The following is a 14,759-nucleotide window of genomic DNA, read 5'->3' on the forward strand; positions in this document are numbered from 1 at the left end:
TACGCTTGTGCCATGGGCGGGGGAGGGCTGAAGTTGGTCCGTTTCGCCAGCCAGGCATGAGCAGGGGCTTTATTTTTGCGTGGTGTCTACTAGAAGGTGGGTTTCACCGCTGCGATTTCACTTTATCGACGGAGGTTTAACTCGGGGAATGCGCACAGAGGCCAGCGTTCAAGGTCTCACTGCACCATGGACAGTCGGAGCTCGCTGCGTCAACTGCACCAGCAGCTTGGGGATTTCAGCTTGGCGGGGCACACGATGGCTACATCGGTTAGAACGAGCAGCAGTGGCGGGGGCAGTAGAAGTCACGGGTTAAGCTGGCACTTACCCGACAAGCGAGCTGCTCCACCATTGCCATCACTTCCACCGTGGGCTGGAAACTCAAACCAACATCGGCGCGACAGTCGGGAGGAGAGTGTGGACCAAGACTACGGACCGCTGCCTAGTGTGCCCCCTCCTGGAGGATGGAGGAAGCCTCGACCTTATTTCATGACCACGAAGCAACCCCAACTCCCCTCCAAGATCCCTGACGCCGACGTACACCAGCAATACCAGGAGAATGACGAGCCCAAGCTTGAACCACAGAATCTGACCGAAAACCAACAAGCAGAGCACGAACCAGCGCCATCTTTCGACCCTAATCCGAGTCAAATTGAGTCTGCTCCACCACCAAGCAATCCTAGCAAGATACCAGCCTTGCAAAACGATGAAGACGACCCCACCAGTAGCGGAAGCGGCAGTGACACGAACCAGCAAGAAGACAAAGAAGCGAGACCTCCTCAAACTCAGCGACGCTCTCCACTTCGTGGTCAGTTCTTTCGTCCTTGGAAGAAAAGCTCAAGTGATGACAGCGTTAGCAGTGGAGGGTGGTCGCCTCCTGCGTCGAACAAGTGGAAGGATCGAGCGATCATGGACCCGTTTGCCAAGCGCCGAGCTAGAGCCAAGAATCCCCCGGCAGCGCCACCAAGAGCCCAGTCGGATGAGGCTCCAGCAGCTCAAACTCCTCCAAATTATCCTAGAGATCAGCCAAAAGTTCATCATTCCCCTCCAAAATCCGCCAGCAAGTCCTCTTCTCCTAGAATGTCAACTTCTCCAAGGCTGAAGACTCCAGAACGAACCCCGCTGAATCCGTTGCGTCTGTCATCAGCTGATAAACGTCGCGCTGTTGCATTGACTCGCCCTGTGACACCTCTACCTCCGCCAAAGTCTCCTCCACCTCTTCCGGTTCGAATGTCTCGGGAGAGGCTCAGACTTTCGCGAGATCTGTCACGTGACAGTTTAGCTGGCACTGAAGAGCACCTTCCTGATCCGTTTAGCAACCAGGAACCTGTTAAACTCGCTGCGATTCGCCGCCCTCGACAGGCCAAGGAGCCTCGGAGCTCAAAGCCTCACACCAAGAAGTCGACCATGGATGCGTTAAACGAAATCAAGCGCAAGCGCGAAGCTCGTCGAGCGCTGCAGGCTGAGGAGAAGCGTCGGGTGGAGAAAGAACTACGAGAACATGGCGACGACGCAGGCTACAAGTTCCGAAGGCTCATTCAGCAGTACCGAGATGCGCTTCCTCCTTGTCAGCAACAGCAGCAACAGCTTCAGCAACTGCCTCTACTGTCTCTGAGCTCGTCCGTACGACCGCCACCAACCCCAACAACCCTCGTGGACGCTGCAGACGCTCCGAGACTGTCAGTCTTCATCCGCAAGCGTCCACTGGCCAAGAAAGAGCTCAAGGCCAAGGGATACGACATCATCTCTTGCTTATTCACATTAGAAGACCAAAACGCCAGCAACTCGGCGCATTTACGCCGAGAACTCGTGTGCCACGAGCCCAAACTCCGCGTGGATTGCTCCGAGACGCTGGAGAACCACCAGTTCCGCTTCGATGCAGTTTTCGACGAGCTACAGGAGAACAGCAAAGTCTACGATGCGACTGTGGGGCCGATGGTACCCTACCTCGTCTCGGAAGCTACAACGTCGAGTGATACAACGAGCTTGACGGTGTTCGCGTATGGACAGACGGGATCCGGCAAAACGTACACCATGAAGTCCATTTATCGCCAAGCTGCGGTCGATTTATTCCAACAACTGGAGGAACTGAAAGAGTCAAGCTCAAATCGCCGCAATTCTCGCGTTAGTGTTGGCGTGAGCTTTTACGAGATTTACATGAACAGCGTGAACGATTTACTCAACGGACGATCGCGCGTACAGCTCATGGAAGACGGTGATGGTGCGGTACAATTACCCGGACTTAAAGAGCTGCCAGCTACCAGTGCGGACGAACTGCTGGAGCTCGTTCAGCTCGGAGAGCAAGCTCGAGCCACAAGTGCCAACGCAGTGCACGACGATTCCTCGCGTTCACACGCGTTGCTGCGTGTGACGTTGTATGCGGCAGATAACAACAACGGCCCCGCTTTGGCGAGACTCTCCATGGTCGATCTGGCCGGTAGCGAACGCGCGAGTGATACTCAAAGCGACAAGAAGAGCACGCGGATGGAAGGCGCGGAGATCAACAAGAGCCTCTTGGCTCTGAAGGAGTGCATCCGTGCGTTAGATCGAGGCGCCACGCACATTCCGTTCCGACAGAGCAAGCTCACGCAACTGCTTCGAGACAGCTTCCTCTCGCAGAACTCGAAAACCATCATGATCGCCACCGTCTCGCCTTGCTCGGAGAGCTGCAACCACACTCTCAATACGTTGAGGTACGCCGACAGACTCAAGGAGATTGGTGCGGCTAGTTGAATCGTAACAATTGTCATCAAAAGAGCTTTTCCATGGTACTCGGATGGTTTAGTTTAGTTTTAGGTTGTGCTGAACAATGGATTCTTCGCAAAAATAGCTGCTATGGGGGCATTCCACCTCAAGCACGTTCATGAACTTTTGACATGTTTTAATGTCTCCGCCACAGGAGAAAGCTGTAGCTGGTGGAGCTACAAGTGACGGCACCAAGACAACAGCTCGAGGAGGTGCTCGGCTACACCCGCTCCCATCCATCTTGTTGCAATGCTTGACTCCTATCGAAGGCAAACTATCAACGGTAAGCTCATAACGCTGTATGTGAAACAAATAGAAAGCTCTGTGTCTAACATTTGTGGCTGGATCATGCAGGACGCGGACTTGTCTGCTCGGAACGTGACCCACCGCTCGCCTGAAGTGTTCGAGGACATCGTCGCCAGGTCTACGCAGATCCTAAAGAAGAAAGTCTCAGCCCAAGCTGGCTATGGCGTGAGCTTATTGAACTCGCCGGTGGCAACAGGAGCTGGAGGGTCAATCTCCAATGCTCAACACTCCGTGTCAACGCAGTACAACCGAGGCTACGCGTTGTATCGACTGCAGCTGTACGCTCAAGCAGCTGAAGACTTCTTGGCGTGCTCGCGCAGCGACCCGGACCGTGCAGCTCCTGCGCTGTACAACCGAGGTTGCGCCTTGTACAAACTGGGGCGACACGCTGAAGCTGTGCGTGACTTGACGAAGGCGCTGAAGCTCGACTCAAAGAACCCTCTCTTCGTCGAAAGCCGAGCGCGTGTACTCAAGGAAATGGGGCGATTCGAGGAAGCCATCCACGACTACACCTGGTTAGACACTCTTCGGCACCACCCGACCGCTTCGCTCTCGAGAGATCCAAGTCAAGACGTTCTCCTCGAGGCCGTGTGCAGCCCCACGCCACAACCAACGCAGCAAGAAACCACAACTCTATCCGCGGCGTCTTTAGCGTACGAAGCTCAAGAAAGCAAGACGAAAATCTGGCTGGAGCATTTCTTGAAACAGGATCCAGGCAGAACACGCAGCCTTAGCGACGTCACTGAAGCTGCGCGGTTGGTGCGTTGCTGGAGCTTCTTCCGTGGGATGAGAGCGACCATGATCGAGCGCTGTATGCGTGACGCCACGTACTACCGCTTCGAGAGCGACCAACTCGTGGTGGAGCAAGGCAAAGCTTCGTCGAGTTTCCACGTCGTGCTGGATGCAGTGGCGTCGCTCGTGAAAACCGTGACGTTCCAGGAGTCCAGCTCCCGCGAGCTCAGCATGCTGTACCAAGGCGACACCATCGGGTTGGAGCCGTCTAGCGCCACGAATACTGATGGAAGGTTGATCATGCTGCGCCACCGAGCTCAACGCCAGCTCATGCTGCGCTCAAGGATCGGGTCCAGCTCCCCACTGCTCGCGTCCCATCGATCTCTGAACACGGGGTTCTACTCCAGCAGCTTCCGAGCGCTGGGGTCTGCAGCGCGAACATTGCCGGCTCTGCATCCGAAAGAAACAGCAACTTTCTCGTGCCTGGACGAGGTGAACTGCATGTTGCTGGACGTGGACGTGTACCTGAACATCTTGAGAGAGCACGAGGAGCGGCTGCTGGAAGAAAGACTGCAGTTTTTGCATCGCTGCCACGCGTTTGAGACGTGCTCGGACGAAATGTTGGCGGCTTTGGCTGCCGTCTCCGGGTCAAAGTTGGTGGATCCGGGCAAAGACGCTCTGAAAGCGGGCGAGGTGGTGAAGCAGCTCTACGTCATCAAGAAAGGGGTCTGCCACGTGCTCAAGACCATCACCGTGCCGCATTCCTCAACTGCACATCGGTCTTCGACCCTTGCGTCCAGCAGAGTTGCAGGCGGCAGCAGGTCGGAGGACTCGCTCACGTCGCGGTCGAGCGATGGCTCCTGGGTGCTGGACAACGGCTGGATGCTCACGAACCCGCGGCTCGTGAGCAGCGCGCAGGCTCTGGCCGCTGCCAAGCTGCAGCACTCGGAGGAAGTCACGGTAGCAGTACTAGCCAGCGGCCAGCTCTTTGGCGAACTAAGTGTCCTCCAACCCGGTCAACACTCCCCCGTCACCGTTCGGACCCAAACTTTGGTCGAGTTGCTGGTGTTCGAGGAGGACGACCTGAGCCAGCTACGCGTGCAGTACATGAGCGGCACCATGAACGCGTTACAGGAGTCTTTGCTCTTCCACAACCCTCCACAGCAGAAACTCGCCCAACTACGCTGCGATCTGTCACAATGGACCCGAGAGAAGCGCAGTGTGCTGGAAGAGCTGTTCCCACCAGGGTCGCCAGTGACCAAGTCTCCAGCCAAGAAGAGCCCTACAAGGACGCAGTCACCCGTGAAAAGGGCCAAGAAACCGGCCAAGGCTGCAACACCTGAGCCAACAGAAGCTCAAGCGCAGACAGCGTTGCATGCTCGCCCTTTGACGTCACCGACCAGCAAGAGGTCAAAGACCGCTGCGGCGAACACTCGAAGGAGCATGTTCTATTGAGCATTGGGTGTGGCTTTCTCTCAGTAACGCATGTTGACAACATGGGTATTCAGGTCTCAAAGATTAAATATCAGTTGATCATTGAGAAAGCTTTTTGTGAAAAAGTGTACTACAGTAGTAGGATAAATGGATTGCGGTTCCCGTCAACAAGAAAATCGTCCACAGTATGGGCCTGAGCACCGCGCCTCGAAGAGCACGATGACCCCCCAGGCCTCATTGACGGATCTCAAACTTTAATTAATCATTGGGAATCGCGAGTTTAATAAAAACGACACAAGGCTCAGAGGAGCACTTGCTCGCTGCTGGATCAAAGATGCAATGAGCTCCGCATCGTCGCGGCGGTTGAATTTGGCTGGAGCAGCGCTGTCGACCCTTCTTACGGCTTTTTACGGTGTCTTTTTACGGTAATAAGTGTGGTTCGCAACGAACTCTATTTTGGCATATGTGCTTACAGAACGCTAAAATATAGGTATTTTATGTGGTAAACAAAAGTGGATGGACCATCGGGATAATCTCTAAATATAGAGATTTATATACAAACACCAAGTGAACACAATCTCTAGATCTAGTGGAACCAGCGCCGCACAAGAACGGCAAGGCCCCAGTTTCACACAGCGCCCAGCACTCGTCGCCGCAGCACCATGATCTCCACCATCGCCAAGGGCCTCACCGCGCAGGGCACGCGCTCCATGAGCACGATCCGCTACGCGGAGTTCGGCCATCCGCTCAATGTCCTCAAGTGCGTTTTTGTTGCCGTTTAAGCCAGTGCTAAACAAGTTTAAGTGGTGCTAACCTTTAACACCACCTAAACTTTTTTTTATCAGGACGGAGGCGGATGACAAGGAGGCTGCTCCGGCCAAGGGCCAGGTGGCGCTTAAGTTCCTGGCCGCGCCGATCAACGTGGCGGACCTGTCGCAGATCCAGGGCGCCTACGCCATCAAGCCCACCTTCCCGGCCGTGGCTGGCAACGAGGGCGTGGCCGTCGTCACGGCCGTGGGCGCCGGCGTCACCAACGTGAAGGTGAACGACCGCGTCATCCCCACCAGCGCGGGCTTCGGTGAGTGTTTTTCTATCTTTTTATTTTAGCACTATCCTAAAGGTGTTAAAATTTTAAGCTAGTGTTAAAGGTTGCTAACGGTTGTTGCAATGATTTCCTGCAGGCACCTGGCGCAGCAAGGCTGTGGCTGACAGCGCCGATGTGATGAAGATCTCGGAGAAGATTAAGATCGAGGACGCCGCTACGCTGGCCGTGAACCCGGCCACCGCCTACCGCATGCTGGCCGACTTCACGACGCTCAACAAGGGCGACGTGGTGATCCAGAACGGCGCCAACAGCGCTGTGGGCCAGGCTGTGATCCAGCTGGCTGCTCTGCGTGGCATCAAGACCATCAACATCATTCGCGACGACGGCGACTACGACGTGACGGTGCAGCACCTCAAGAGCCTGGGCGCCGACATCGTGTGCACGGCCGACTACCCCGGCTCGGCCAAGTTCAAGGAGCTCATCTCGGACCTGCCCGCCCCCAAGCTCGCGCTTAACTGCGTGGGCGGCAAGACCAGCCTGGACATGGCCAAGGTGCTGGCCAAGAAGGGCGTGCACGTCACGTACGGCGGCATGGGCAAGGAGGCCGTGGCCGTGGGCACGGGCTCGCTCATCTTCCACGACATCACGCTCAAGGGCTTCTGGCTCAGCCAGTGGGTCAAGGACTCGACGGTCGAGGAGCGTGCCGCCATGCTCTCGGAGCTCGCGGGCCTCGTGGAGGCCGGCAAGCTGCGCACGTGGATTCAGACATATAAGTTCGAGGACTTCGACGACGCCCTGCACGCCGCTGTGAACCGCACAACGAAGCGCAAGGTCGTGCTGCTCATGGAGTAGATTGAGCACCACTACAGTTGTCGCTTGTTTGGTGTCGTGCGTCGAGCACAGGAAAGCTAGCTGGCAGCGACTGCGGACATACAGAGAAAAGCTGGAGGCGCGAGCGCGCGTGAACAACAGAGGCGAGCCCACAATCAAAAGCAATGAATGGCAGACCTGAATACGAGAAAAAACAACGCGGGAAATGGATAAAATGTGCAGTTCCGTTGATACATCTCGTCGGTCATCAGGCGTTGACACAGCATCACTTTCCATTTAATCTCTAGGGATATCGTAGCATATCTCCGCGTCGGGTCTAATGGTAGAGCAGCGTGAGGTGATCGTCCCCCGCAGTCGAGGCAACCTTCTCCTTGGCCAACAACCGAGGAAGCTCACGCTGCACCTCCTGCGAGTCAACCGTAACCTGTTCCTTGGTGAAGATCTGCAGGGCCTTGGCGAGCGCGTCCACGGCTTCATAGGTGCCAGCCAGGTCGCGTCCAGGCTTGTATCCCTTGGCCAGCAGCAGGTGCGTGTGCGGCCACTGCTCCACCTTGACAAAGTGCAGCAGCGCGGCCAGCCACGGATCCTTGACCTCCCAGGCCGGATCTGCCTGGGCCAGCGTGGCCACGTCCACCTTCTCATCAGCAGCGGCTTCAGCGTTGAGGCCACTGTAGAACACGTTGAGGTCGCCGTCCTTGGCGTACGGTAAGTGCAGGGCCGCCAAGATCGTGAGACTCTGGGCGTTGGCCCGACTCAGAGCGGAGACCAGCGCGTCGGCCAGCTCCCACCGCTGGCTGGCCGGCAGCGCTGCAGTATTCACTGCGATGATGGCGTCCTTGGTGGCAGGCCACTCGTAGATCTGCGCGAAGGGGGCTAGTTCAGCAGGCAGCAGGGTCTCCACTGTGGCCCGGGCCACGGGGACAGCTTGGGCTCCGTTGGATTTGGCCAAGTGCAGGACATCTGCAAGGGGCAATAAGGGCATCGGTGAGAAGAGCGGTGAGAGGAGAACAAGCTGCATTTGAATTGACAGAAGGGCGTACGCTTGCCGGCCCGGGAGAAGTCGTCGAAGGCCAGGTACACGCCGCCCGAGAGCAGCGACTCGGCCATGTTGATTCGATTGAAATGGCTACTCAACCCACTTGAAGAGCATCTGTGAGATGCTCTTTAAGTGTAAGTCAGAGATAGAGCCTTTTTGTTTTCAACTTGCCTTCAAATACACTACGTCAAGCGTAACTTCATATACTTTGGGACTGTAGAATAGGGCATACAGCGTGTCGTCATCGCTTTTCAGCTTGAAAGTACAATTGGATCTCCACTTTCTCTAACCAAGTTGAGTAACAAGTTCCAGCTTAGTCCGGGCAAATAGCTTGGGCTGCCTTGTGACACAAGGTCGGGTCGATAGCAATAGCTGCAGGTAGCTTGGTAAACGTGAACGGGTTCTCGCCCACAGTGCTCGAGATTTTAAGTCGGTAGGAGCCGTACGAGCTGCGCGATCGACACGAGTAAAGTTCCGGTGGATACTCGGCCTTAGTTTTCCCAGTAAGTGCATCATACGCGCTCGACCCCATCGATGCAACAGCCAAGACGTACGACCCTTTCTTGAGGAAAGTTTGCATATACGGATCGTTGTAGCTGATCGAGTCGCCCTCAACATTTGCAGTCACTCCGCCGTCATCAACGAAGAAGACGGGGGTCGTGCCGTCTTTGGGGAACAGGTAGACGATCGAGTCCAAGTAGGTAGCGCGACAGTCGCCGTTCAGGTCGATGAACGAGCCGTTGTCTGCGATCTCGACGGAAACTACTGCGAACGATACGTCCGTGTCACGAGTTAGGGTAAACTCCACTTTGTCGACGCTAACGTAGCCCGAAGCGAGAATAATCGCTCCATCCAGAGTGAGGCGAGACGTCAGAGGTAGCGCAGCCTCCGCGACTGGTGGAGAATACGCAGGAAAGCGCTCCGAATTGGCTGTGTGGCTTGATCCGTCGTCAATACCATCGAATACAGCAACGTCGATACCGTTCGCCATCAAGTCTGCAACAATTCTCTTGGCTGGAATACCAGTATTGCCACACATTTCACCGCAGTGGTGAAGTGCCACAACGCCGTGGTCCGAAAAGGATAACACTGGGGATCCGGAAGACCCAGTCTTTGTGTCGCCGCTGTAAGAGTACCCAATTGTGCCGCATGTGCTGGCACTCAAACTCAGCAACGCCACCTTGCTGGCATAGTCATCCTCGAGAGAAATGCGCTTGTTCTTGCCCATTAGGTGCTGGGGGATGTACAGTTGTTCGCCTACAACCCCATCGCGGGTCTTTAGCCGCAGATACCCGTACGTTTGGGCAGTTTGGGCGCCGTTAGTTGGTAACTTGAGCAACGCATAGTCAAGCTCCTCACTGGAATGGACGAGGTCTGTCGTGAAGGACACCATTTCACCTCTACACTCGTTCAACTTGCACGAAATACCGTCACTGCACGCACTATCTTCCGCCATGAACTCCACCGTCGTACCAGTCGCCTCTGCATCTGTAGATACGCAGTGGTGATTGGTGAGGATATGCCCTTGGTTGCCTAGCAACCAGCCTGTGCACATCGCGGACTCTCCGAAACCTTTTGGGGTAGTTAACCGGGCCACAGCTCGAGACGCCAGGTACGCTGTCTGCGTGGTGTTCTCGGCGTAGTAGCAAATGGCTCTCTTGGTATTATCCGCAACGCACAGAGTCTCGTCGGTGGCCACGATGGGATTGGCGTCGTCCATGAGCACGTAGTAGTAGGAATCTACCGCGAAGCCGTAGCACTTTGCATTGCTATCGGTCACGCTGAAAGTCTCCAAGATGAGATCGTCGTCGGTAGAGTCGAAGACACCATCACTGCGGTAGAACTCGAGCCGGAATTCTTTCGCTAGGACTGGAGAGGCGAGGACATCGTAGTAGATTCTACCACTCGGGTACTTTTCCGAGAGATTAAGGTATCGATCGGGTGTGTCGAAGCCTTCTACTGCACGAAGCACCACGGACGCCCCACGCGGCAGCCAGAGCTTACTGAAGTGCAGCGCCACATGGGCGTACCCGACGCCCTTTGTCAAGGTGAAAGACCGGAATGGACTGGAACTCCCAGGTGTTTCACCGTCGAATGCGACCTGGAACTCCGGACAGCCCATGCCAATGTTCACGGTGCGTAGTCGGGATTCACTTGTCGAGTTCGTACTGGAGCCGTCTGTGTCTGTTGTCCACCCCCCTGCAGTATCGTCAGTCTGCATTGGGGTGAAGACAGCACTGCGGAGATTGCTACTGCGATCCATCGGACTTGTAGCATAGGCGGCCACCAACAACAGCGTGACAAAGCCTGTAAGCCCCAACGTTCGATAGCGGCGTTGAGTGTCTCCACTGGAAGGCTCTCCATCAAGTTGATCGTTGATCGGTGCAGCCATGTCGCTCATTTTTCAGCTGATATGATAGCTTGGCCAGGGCACGAGCGTATGGCTAAATGAATTCATGGTGAAAAAGGGGATGGCACACCGGTCTCGTTGACGCTGAGCTTCCATCCGAGTTGGCGTTGGAAGATAGACAGCTGAGTTTTGGGATAAAATTGAGCTTGCCTATGAATAGGGTGGGTGACAAGGGTAGCACGACAGGCAACAAAAGTATTGAGCGGCCGATGAACTTCAAAAATATGGTGGGGACGTCTGGCAAAGCGTTTTTGTTGGATTCCACACCGCAGCCCTAGTGTCCACTGTCGTACACTTTCTTGAATGCGACGATAATATCATCGCTCTCCGGCTTTGCTATCGCTAGGCGTGGTATGGAAAACACTGCTTTGATATGATCTGGGACTTCTCCTAGTTTGATCCATTGCTTGAACTGATACATCTGCAGCGACTCCGCGGGGTTCTTCAAGTCAGGGATTCGTTTGAGCGACTCGAAGGTGATCGCCAACGCATTTGCATCCACTTTGGTCTTCAGCAATTTGTAAATCTCTTCGTCAGAGAAACTTTCACCTCCCTTCTTGTCCCTAAACGCCTTCGTGAACCGGAACCAAATGAGGGTCCTCTTGCTATCGTTGATTTTCGACCAAGCGTTAGCGTAGAATATGTTCCTGAACAGGTACGCCGGGCCCCAACCCAAGCCGATCAAAACTTATTCGAGATTTTCACGTCGAACTTCCGTAGCTTCGACATCTCTTTGTCCAATTGCACAAGTCTGGACACCACCGAGCTCCTCTCATCCTCGCCCGTAGTGTTGGTGTTGGTGTTGCCTACCGCCGCGGACTCGTGCAATCTTAACAGCCTATTTGGAGTGGGAGTGATCTTGAAGCCTGGGGCCTTTTCATCGTGCGATCGGGCCTCGACAGAGTTTGCTCCCGCATAGTAGAGGACGAGGAATAGCAGCGTGATGCAAACGCATCTGTGGAGCGCTGCTGGACTTGCTTGGCTTCTGGGGAATGGGAAATGACAGAAGGGGATTTAATTAATGCAGGCATATTTGGTGGCCAAATTCAAGGATAAACGTTTTGGAAATACGTGGCGTGTACAAGAAACTAAATAATACCAGTAGATTGGGGCTATTTGTCCAAACGTAAGTAGATCACGGGGACTATTTATAAGTACACTGGGAAGCGTTGATTACACGGATTTTAACTATCACCCAGCTACGCGCTACGCGCGGTCTTTCAGACCCTAAAGGCTCGATTGGATAGAACCCTAAAAGTCCGCTGCGGCCTGCACGCGTCCCCCCCTGCTAGAAGGGCAATCCTGGATCCTGGGTTTGCATCCGCGTGCTTCGCACACGGGCTGACAAACCGCGGGTGTTCGCTCGCTTCGCTTGCTGAGTGCAGATGATCTGATCTACTTACGTTTGGACAAACAGCCCAATCTACTTGTGTTGCTTAAGAATTCCCCTGGCGAATACTGCTTTCCGAGTCTTTTGGGACTTCTCGCCAACAGGTTCACAGTCAAGTAGACTATTGGAGAGTGGGGTTTTTGTCTTCACGAGCAAGTTTGATTTCTTCCTCGATTTTTATCGTTCAGTGTGAGTGCTACAGCACAAGGCGAAGAGAGTCATAGCACACGCTAGCGTCGACCTGAAGTGAAGTGCGTGCCAGAACGCTCTGGCCCCCGAAGGCTATGGTGTTTCCAATGCATTTGTGCTTGACGACGCGTACTGTGAACTTTTTCAATTACGTTCGAGTTGCGCTTTACAGCTGTGGTACGTTGGTACTGCTGTAAGGGCTTACGGAAAGTTGCTTTGGTACGAGAGCCGTGAAAGCGAACGCTTACTGCTTCAAGACGTGCTAGCGCAATTACTTATGCAACAGTTTAATGCAATTCTTACCCAGAACAAGAATTTCTGAAGAGCGGGTACGATCGCCCAAGCAAACTGCTATCTATATGTACACTACAGCAGTCCGTCTTAAGGATTAGCTTCCGCCACTATAGATCTTGGTAAATGCATCGATGATGTCGTCCCTTGGGCCACGCTCTGCTGTCATGATCGAACTGTGCGGCACGCCGAGCAGTGTTCTGATGCTGGATGGGTCTTCTCGGCTACTGACCCACAGCCGGATCTGATAGTTCTGCATTGTTTCCGCGAGACTCTTCAAGTCGGGGATTTGCTTGAGCGACTCGAAGACGAGCGCCAGCTTTTCCTCCGGCACTTTGGTGCTCAGCAGCCTGTAAATCTGGTAATCGGTGAAGCTGCCAGTTCCCTTCTTGTCTCTGAACGCCTTGGTAAACCTGAACCACTGGATTGTCCTCTTGCTGTTGTCGATATTCACCCACGTCTTGTAATGTTTAGGTACTTGAACACGTACGCTGGATCCTTCGTGACTGATCCAGAGCGCCTGGGGCATTTTTACTCAAACTTCCGCAGCTTTGATGTCTTTTTCTCCAGTTCTGAGCCTTGACACCCATGTCGAGAAGATGGGCGTGGAATCCCATTTTGTAAAGAGGTAGAGCATTGAATCCAGATACGTAGCTCCGCAGTCGCCGTTCAGGTCGACAAACGTGTCACTGTCCGCCAACTCGACTACAGAAACACCGAAGAAGATATCGATGTTTCAGCTCAAAGTGAACTCCACCTTGTCAATACGTGGACTGTGCTAACCGACTTCTTTGTGTGGCGAAGACGGCGATTAAATACCAACTTCTCCAATAAAATTCCTGTTTAGTAAAAAAAAAGAATTCTACGTGTCGAGCCTTGATATATCCACAAGTTCCCCTATTCTGACGTAGTAAGTCGCCTCTTTCGATGGGGCAGTATTCTCCGCAAGTTTCGGCATTCTAATAAAAAGAACACACAATGCAACTTCTCGAACGTATTGCTACACCAACCGTAAACATGAATTTCCGTCGGGGCGGAGTTCACTGGGACCAATTACTTGAGGAGTGTCTGCTGGCGGTGGTGCATATCAAATTCGACGCCTTGCGCATACTTTTTTTAAATAACGGATATTTTAATATAGTTGTTTTTTTATTAAACAAGAAATTCGTTGAAATCTTTGGAAATAAATGACGTTGCGATTCGATACGTCTTGGTAAGCTGAAGAACCGTTGGACTTCAGGTACAAAAACAAATAAATTCGTCTTGCAAAGGAAAGTTTGCACTGCCGACTTTGGACGCGATATTCAAATCAACATGCCTGACGTAGACCCCCGGTGTCCGATTTTTAGGGGTTTATTGGCGATCCGGGCCTACACGAGAGCGTTTGCGATTAATTGTGTGACTACGCATCGAGCTCATTCGCAGCATTTTCTACGTCAGTGCTGTTCAGTATTGGATAAAGAGAAAGGCGATCCTAACTACTTAGCCTATTGACCGCTAGACGCCTGGTAAATCCTAAACTCATAGGCTCTCGGGACCGTCTAGCTAGTTTTCTTTTGCATTCCACAGTCAATTGTTATACAGCTTCGTAAACGCGTCGATAATGTCGTCCCTTGGACCGCGCTCGGACGTCACGGCCGAACTGGGTCTCATTCCAAGCAGTTTTCGGATACTGGCTGGGCTTGCTCCATCGTCGATCCACAGCATGAACTGATACTTCTGCATCGTCTCGCCTAGACTCTTCAAGTCGTCAATTTGCTTAAGCGACTCGAAGACGAGAGCCAGCTTTTCGTCCGGAACTTCACGGCTCAGCAGCTTGTAAATCTGGTAATCGGTGAAGCTATCAGCTCCATTCTTGGCCCTGAACGCCTTGGTAAATCTGAACCAGATGAGCGCCCGCTTGCTGTAGCCGACCTTTTGCCACGTGTTGAATTTGTGCATATAGTTGAACATGTACACCAGGTCCTTACCAAAATGCAGCCAGACTTTCACCCCGCCAGCCATGCCCAGCTTCTGCAACTTCCACAAGCTTTGGTCCAACTCAGCAAGTCTCGACACCCACAGCCCATGACCCCCTCTCTCTTCGTCAGCTACAGGCTCATGCGATCGGAGATGCCTGTTTGGCATAGAAGAGATCTCGACCTTGTCAGCGTGCGGTAGGGCCTCGGCAGTGTTGGTCCCCGCATAGCAAAGTATGAGGACCAGCAGCACAATGCACTGTGTACGCATTGGTGCTGTTGATCGACTTTCTTGGATTCGATGCGCTTGGGGACAACTTGCGAAATGGACGAGAAGAGATCACTGCGGTTATCCATTAGGACGGCACGAGTAGAAACTTGTGTCGCGATAAAGC

At 53.7% G+C, this 14,759-nt stretch overlaps 7 protein-coding genes across 7 annotated transcripts; 3 read left to right on the top strand and 4 right to left on the bottom strand.

The window, feature by feature from the left end:
- Positions 1-1,404: 1,404 nt before the first annotated feature.
- Positions 1,405-2,730, top strand: PHYSODRAFT_506088 (hypothetical protein; the record flags this gene model as incomplete). The annotated part of the gene is made up of 1 exon (XM_009530381.1): positions 1,405-2,730. One exon carries the CDS (start codon positions 1,405-1,407, stop codon positions 2,728-2,730), a length of 1,326 nt encoding a protein of 441 aa, XP_009528676.1.
- A 151-nt stretch (positions 2,731-2,881) lies between these two features.
- On the top strand, positions 2,882-5,235 carry PHYSODRAFT_505841 (hypothetical protein; the record flags this gene model as incomplete). Its single annotated transcript, XM_009530382.1, has 4 exons — positions 2,882-3,025; positions 3,097-3,613; positions 3,701-4,515; positions 4,609-5,235. 4 exons carry the CDS (start codon positions 2,882-2,884, stop codon positions 5,233-5,235), a joined length of 2,103 nt encoding a protein of 700 aa, XP_009528677.1.
- A 621-nt stretch (positions 5,236-5,856) lies between these two features.
- PHYSODRAFT_545994 (hypothetical protein) lies at positions 5,857-7,293 on the top strand. Its single transcript, XM_009530383.1, has 3 exons — positions 5,857-5,974; positions 6,060-6,292; positions 6,396-7,293. Exons 1-3 carry the CDS (start codon positions 5,877-5,879, stop codon positions 7,109-7,111), a joined length of 1,047 nt encoding a protein of 348 aa, XP_009528678.1. The 5' UTR covers positions 5,857-5,876; the 3' UTR covers positions 7,112-7,293.
- Positions 7,294-7,406: 113 nt separating this feature from the next.
- On the bottom strand, positions 7,407-8,240 carry PHYSODRAFT_333221 (hypothetical protein; the record flags this gene model as incomplete). The annotated part of the gene is made up of 3 exons (XM_009530384.1): positions 7,407-8,050; positions 8,131-8,188; positions 8,226-8,240. 3 exons carry the CDS (start codon positions 8,238-8,240, stop codon positions 7,407-7,409), a joined length of 717 nt encoding a protein of 238 aa, XP_009528679.1.
- A 199-nt stretch (positions 8,241-8,439) lies between these two features.
- Positions 8,440-10,527, bottom strand: PHYSODRAFT_506756 (hypothetical protein; the record flags this gene model as incomplete). The annotated part of the gene is made up of 1 exon (XM_009530385.1): positions 8,440-10,527. One exon carries the CDS (start codon positions 10,525-10,527, stop codon positions 8,440-8,442), a length of 2,088 nt encoding a protein of 695 aa, XP_009528680.1.
- Positions 10,528-12,503: 1,976 nt separating this feature from the next.
- Positions 12,504-12,935, bottom strand: PHYSODRAFT_250186 (hypothetical protein; the record flags this gene model as incomplete). The annotated part of the gene is made up of 2 exons (XM_009530386.1): positions 12,504-12,866; positions 12,897-12,935. 2 exons carry the CDS (start codon positions 12,933-12,935, stop codon positions 12,504-12,506), a joined length of 402 nt encoding a protein of 133 aa, XP_009528681.1.
- Positions 12,936-13,975: 1,040 nt separating this feature from the next.
- PHYSODRAFT_286225 (hypothetical protein) lies at positions 13,976-14,635 on the bottom strand (the record flags this gene model as incomplete). Its single annotated transcript, XM_009530387.1, has 1 exon — positions 13,976-14,635. One exon carries the CDS (start codon positions 14,633-14,635, stop codon positions 13,976-13,978), a length of 660 nt encoding a protein of 219 aa, XP_009528682.1.
- Positions 14,636-14,759: the final 124 nt, after the last annotated feature.

The sequence above is a fragment of the Phytophthora sojae genome, assembly GCF_000149755.1.
Source record: "Phytophthora sojae unplaced genomic scaffold PHYSOscaffold_5, whole genome shotgun sequence".
NCBI lineage: Eukaryota > Oomycota > Peronosporomycetes > Peronosporales > Peronosporaceae > Phytophthora > Phytophthora sojae.

Coding starts and splice junctions, on each gene's coding strand:
- PHYSODRAFT_545994 (XM_009530383.1), top strand. CDS start 5,877: ATGATCTCCACCATCGCCAAGGGCCTCACCGCGCAGGGCACGCGCTCC. Junction 5,975..6,059: donor CATCCGCTCAATGTCCTCAA/GTGCGTTTTTGT, acceptor TTTTTTTATCAG/GACGGAGGCGGATGACAAGG. Junction 6,293..6,395: donor CCCCACCAGCGCGGGCTTCG/GTGAGTGTTTTT, acceptor GATTTCCTGCAG/GCACCTGGCGCAGCAAGGCT.